At 35.4% G+C, this 5,594-nt stretch overlaps 1 protein-coding gene across 1 annotated transcript; it reads left to right on the top strand.

Annotated features, from left to right (window-relative positions):
- Window positions 1-4,143: 4,143 nt before the first annotated feature.
- Window positions 4,144-5,050, top strand: LOC149170984 (uncharacterized). Its single transcript, XM_089427401.1, has one exon. The coding sequence runs from the start codon at window positions 4,231-4,233 to the stop codon at window positions 4,804-4,806; it is 576 nt and encodes a 191-aa protein (XP_089283527.1). The 5' UTR covers window positions 4,144-4,230; the 3' UTR covers window positions 4,807-5,050.
- Window positions 5,051-5,594: the final 544 nt, after the last annotated feature.

The following is a 5,594-nucleotide window of genomic DNA, read 5'->3' as shown; positions in this document are numbered from 1 at the left end:
GAGATGTCCAGATCAAGATGAAAGATGGACAAGATATATTGTTGAAATAGGTCAGGCATGTACCAGAAATGTGCATGAGTTTAATCTCTATGGGACGACTGGATGATGAAGGCTATTCGACAAGCTTTGGAAAATGAGGTTGGAAAATTAGCAAAGGTTCATTGGTCGTGTTTAAAGGACCCAAGATAGGAACATTATACACATTGAAGGCACTGATAGGAAAATCAGATTTGGCTGTTGTCACAAAAGAAGGAAATTCAGCAGATCTGTGGCATAAGCGTTTGGGTCACATGAGCAAGAAGGGCTTAAAAATCCTTGTTGGTAAAAATTTATTGCTAGGTTTGAAATCCTATAATCTTGATCTTTGTGAGCATTGTATATATGGTAGACAAAGAAGGGTTTCATTCCTTAGAGGTGGTCATGACAGAAAGAAAAATGTGTTAGAATTGGTACACTTAGATGTGTTTGGGCTTGTTAACATCAAATCATTAGGAGGAGCATCATATTTTGTAACATTTATAGATGATGCATCCAGGAAGGTTTGGGCATATCCTATGAAAAATAAAAGTGAAGTGTTTGGAATATTTCAAAAATTCCATGTTGTTGTTGAAAGAGAGACTAAAAAATTACCGAAGTGTTTAAGAACAGATAATGGTGGAGAATATTGCTCAAATGCATTTAAGGAATATTGTAACAGGTTTCACATAAAGCATGAGAAGATTGTGCATAGTACTCCTCAATAGAATGGTGTCGCAGAAAGGATGAATCGCACCATTATGGAAAAGGTGCGAAGTATGTTGTCCAATTCCGTTTTGGAGAAGAATTTTTGGGCTGAAGTAGTTAGGACTGCTTGATACATCATAAATAGATCTCCAACTACAGCCTTGGATGGCGGTATACCTGAAGAAGTTTGGACTGGTAAGAATTTGAATTATTCTCACTTGAGAATCTTTGGATGTGAAGAATTCGTACATATTCCCAAAGAAAATAGAACTAAATTAGATGATAAATCTGTGAAATGCATTTTTCTGGAATATGCGAATGAAGATTTTGGTTATCGTCTATGGGATCCAGCCAAACATAAAATTATTATAAGCAGGGATGTTATATTTAATGAGTCAGAAATGTTCAAGAGGACTGTAGGTGAGCTGGAGGTTAAGAAGGTTATTGACAGGTTTGAAGAGTAGCAGGAAAACATACCACCAATACAAGAAAATGAACAACAAATTCAGGAGCATGAAGAACAACAAGTGAAAAATGATGAACAACAAGAAGAAGAAATCTTGTAGGAACCTTTACAGGAGATTCAACCTGATAATGCACCACCATCGTTGGTTCGCAGATCTCCTAGGCCTTATAAGCCTTCACAAAGGCATCCTCCTTCAAACTATATTTTGTTGACTGATGAAGGTGAACCTAATTGTTTTCAAGAAGCTTGTAAAGTTGAGCACAGTAAATAATGGAAGAAAGCAATGGGAGAAGAAATGAGCTCTTTGCAGGAAAATAAAACTTGGGAATTGGTAAAATTCCCAAAAGGTAGAAAGGCTCTACAAAACAAATGGGTTTACAGGATTAAGCATGAAGGTGATGAAAAGAAAGAGAGGTATAAAGCAAGGCTGGTGGTGAAAGGTTTTGCCCAAAAATAAGGTATTGACTTCATTGAAATTTTCTCACTTGTTGTTAAAATATCATCCATTAGAGTCATTCTTAGTCTAGTTGCTGCTTTAGACTTAGAATGTGAACAGTTTGATGTATGCAATGGTATGCACACAACCAGACATTGCATATTCAGTGGGAGTAGTGACTAAGTTCCTTACCAATCCAGACAAACAACATTGGCAAGCATGAAAATGGATTTTGAGGTATCTCAAGGGTACTAGTCATTATTGTTTATGTTTTGGTCATGATGAGACTATGCTTGAAGGATTTACAGATGCAGATATGGCTGGAGATATGGATACCAAAAAGTCCACTACAGGTTATTTGTATACATTTGCAGGTGCAGCAGTATCTTGGGTGTCAAGGCTAAAAAGAATAGTAGCTCTCTCTACAACAGAAGCAGAGTACATAGCTGCAACAAAAGCTTGTAAAGAGATGTTGTGGATTCAACGATTCTTAAGAGCGATAGGAATAAAGTTGGACAAGTATGTGTTATATTGTGAGTCAAAGTGCCATTCACTTGGTGAAAACCCAGCATTTCATTCAAAAACCAAGCACATTGACTTAAGGTACCATTGGATTCGGCATGTGTTGGAAGAAGAACAGTTATCCTTGGAAAATATCCATAGAGATAGGAACCCTGCTCATATGCTCACTAAGATTCTACCACGAAATAAACATGAGTTATGTAGAGGCATGGTAGGACTCGATGTGACTTGATGACTCTTATTTGGCTTCAAGTCGGAGAATGTTAAGTGTGAAGCCAAATTCATGCAAGATTTTAGATCCTTCTACACCGCCAGTAGTTTCTAAAATCACATGCATGATTCTAGATATTTCTACACCACCATTAGTCTCTAGATCATTCCAGATCTCCATTTGAATCACATACAAGATTCTAGATCCTTTTTCTGTCTCTATAAATTTGTAATTTTTTTAGCCAAGGAAAGCAAGTAAGCCAAGGCCCAAGCCTGTTATGTAATGCAAAGTAATTTCTATTCTCCATTGTTTGTTTTATCTATTCCACTGTTTTTGACTAAGTAATCTTGTTGTTTCTCCATTTGTCTACTTCTGTGAATTATTCTCTGCTTTTCAATTATTGTAAAATTATCATATGTAAAACATTATTTGAAATTCGTCAAATCAATTTTAATATAAACCAAACATATGTACGTAATCAACCATTTCATTTATAAAAATGCAATGTTTACCAAAAATCATAAAATTACAAATTCCAATTTTTCCAATTAGGCACTTTGAGGAAGGCAAATGTTTCATGCAAAAGTTTCAGAATATTGATAACCATGTCACGGTGTCTAAATGGGACAATTATATTTTAATAAATTAAAATGACTGGCAAACTTAAGAAACTCAATAAATTCACAAATTTTTCTTACTTTCCATTAAATTAAATCATATACAAGATAAAAAAATATGGTAAAATTATCAAATCTGGAACATTATTTGAAATTCGTCAAATCAATTCTACTATAAACCAAACATATGTACGTAATCAACCATTTCATTTATAAAAATGCAATGTTTACCAAATATTATAAAATTACAAATTCCACTTTTTCAAATTAGAATATTCGTAATGCGCAATCCCATCAAATCCATGAAACGTCAGAACCGCTTGTCTCCCTGAAAGAGTCAATTGCCCAGTCAAATTAAATCAATGACGCCAGTAGCGAATAATTTCATCGTAATGCCCAATTCCATCAAATTCATGAAAGGTCAGAACCGCATGTGTCCCAAGAAAGAGTCAATTACCCAATCAAATTAAATCAATGACGCGAGTAGCGGATCATTGAAATTATTTTTGTTCATATTTCCTGTTTGCCGAATAAGATTAAGTCAATATGAAGTAACGGGACAAAATAGATTTCAAAATTCGATGAGCGTTGAATACAGTTGAGATAATTGCAATTCGCGAAGACTTCAGTCTACATACATCATGATAATCCCGGAGAGATTTTGAATGTTGAACTAAACCTGAGACTAGCACAGAAGACTGGCAGCTGTAGTAGCGTTACGTGTGGAGATCTGAATCATGAATGTGGTCAATTTGGACATTAAATGACCTACGTTTTTTTTTTAACTTTGAAAGGGCGTCTGTACCTCGGCAACATGATTTCGACTTCGCCGGGTGCAAGGAAGCAAAGTAAAAAGAAACTACATCGGGTTTGTTAGGAATCTTTCACCTCATGCGACACTTTAGTCAAAATCTACAATCTCTTATCATTCAACATACAGCTAACTCTCTATATTGTGTTGTTGACAGCTTTCGAGTTGATAGAGCTGTGCATAGTTGAAAAGTCAGTAGTCAAGGCTTTGTAACTATCAAAGTTCGAAGGAGTTTTATGGATGTGGCCTAGTGGTTAGGTGGAAAATATTAGTCTTAGTAAATTTTGTTGTCTAGAGGACTATATATACCTGAAAATAGCTTCAGCACAATTTATACTCATGTATAACTATCAAAGCTCGAAGGAAAACGGATATCTTATATAAACCAGACTCTCTTTTGCTTTATTTGTTGTTGTCTTTTAATTACGGCATTACTTTGCAGAGATGGCCGCTTCTTCCCAAGTTTCTCAGAATAAGCGAGGCAGAGATGAGTATCAGAATGGGGAATTGACTTTGCCCGATGCAAAGAGAAGCAATAGCATAAAGTTGATGCAAGATAGTTATCTCATGGGTTTGCTCGAGATGATCGATAATATGGATGCTATTAACAGTAATCCAGAAGAAATCCCTAGTACGATTCATCTTGAGGACGAGAGGCTGAACGGGCTCATGAAATCTCTGGAAGATGAAGTCGGATTGAAAGGGCAAGAAGATGGTGTTGATGCGAATGGTAGTATAATTAAACAGCTGACGGACTGGAATCCTGAAGCGGCCTCGGCTTCTGATACAGGAGACATGCATTCAGAAGGAAATTTGACGTATTACGACGATGTTCGTGCAGAGCTTAGTTTCTTTGTGGACCATACTGCTGTTGAACTTGGAATCATCATGAACCTTTTGGATGGAGATTCAATGGCCAACATGTATTCAGATGATGCCGTGTATGGTTATCCTGTGACTCCGGCGGTTTTTTATGAGTCCCTTTGGGAGGATGATATTTCGGAGGATGATTCAAAATGATTTTTTATCACAACCGCAAGCAAAAATAGAAATTACTGGAACGGAATTTCATGGTTGAATGCCACCGTCGAGGATGGTCAGTGATGTATATATGTGAAGAAAATTTCCCTTATTCTGTAGGCAAAGAAACCATAGCCTCACCTAGGAATGTTTTTTTTCAGAGTTATTTTCCCAAACAATCATAGCTGTGAAGACGAAATCATAACATGTCACACAAAATTTTATCTTATAAGACGATTGCCGAAGCGTGGTCTTCATTTTTCTTGAGTTTCTAATTTTGCATAGTTGAATCTTGCGTATAGCTTCACAAAAAGTCTCTTCGCCCACAGTCTTCATTTTGCTTAAGCTGAAGTTCTACTTTTGCGGCGTTATAGTTTCACAAAACTTTCAGAACTTTTATTTTGTATGTATTTTTGTTAAGATGTAATACATGAAATAATATTTCAGTTATTACTAAATTTTTTTGAGAATTCAGTTTTCTCTAGTGAGAAATAATCTGAATTTCATATCCCGCATCTATATTCACATCAAAATTTTTGATGTGCCAATCTTCTAACTAATAAGTACAATTAGGGTTCATCATTAACACAACAAATATATTTACTTAATTTTACTGATTAAGATTGTACTTCGTTTAACTTTTTAAGATTGTATATAGATTTAGCAGAGTGGAAATTGGATACAAAACCTTCATTACTTACATAATTTTATATACCAAAAGCTTTGAACTACCTTGGATACAAAACCTTCATTACCTACATAATTTTATATATCAAAAGCTTTGAACT

This window comes from Pinus tabuliformis, chromosome 4_2, assembly GCF_031772625.1.
Source record: "Pinus tabuliformis cultivar Carrire ecotype Pingquan chromosome 4_2, CPIR1, whole genome shotgun sequence".
Classification (NCBI taxonomy): Eukaryota; Viridiplantae; Streptophyta; class Pinopsida; order Pinales; family Pinaceae; genus Pinus; species Pinus tabuliformis.
Note: the sequence above shows the minus strand (reverse complement) of the source record. Positions and strands in the feature narration are given on the sequence as shown.

Bases quoted from the DNA above. Each gene is read 5' to 3' on its own strand.
- LOC149170984 (XM_089427401.1), top strand. From the start codon at position 4,231: ATGGCCGCTTCTTCCCAAGTTTCTCAGAATAAGCGAGGCAGAGATGAG.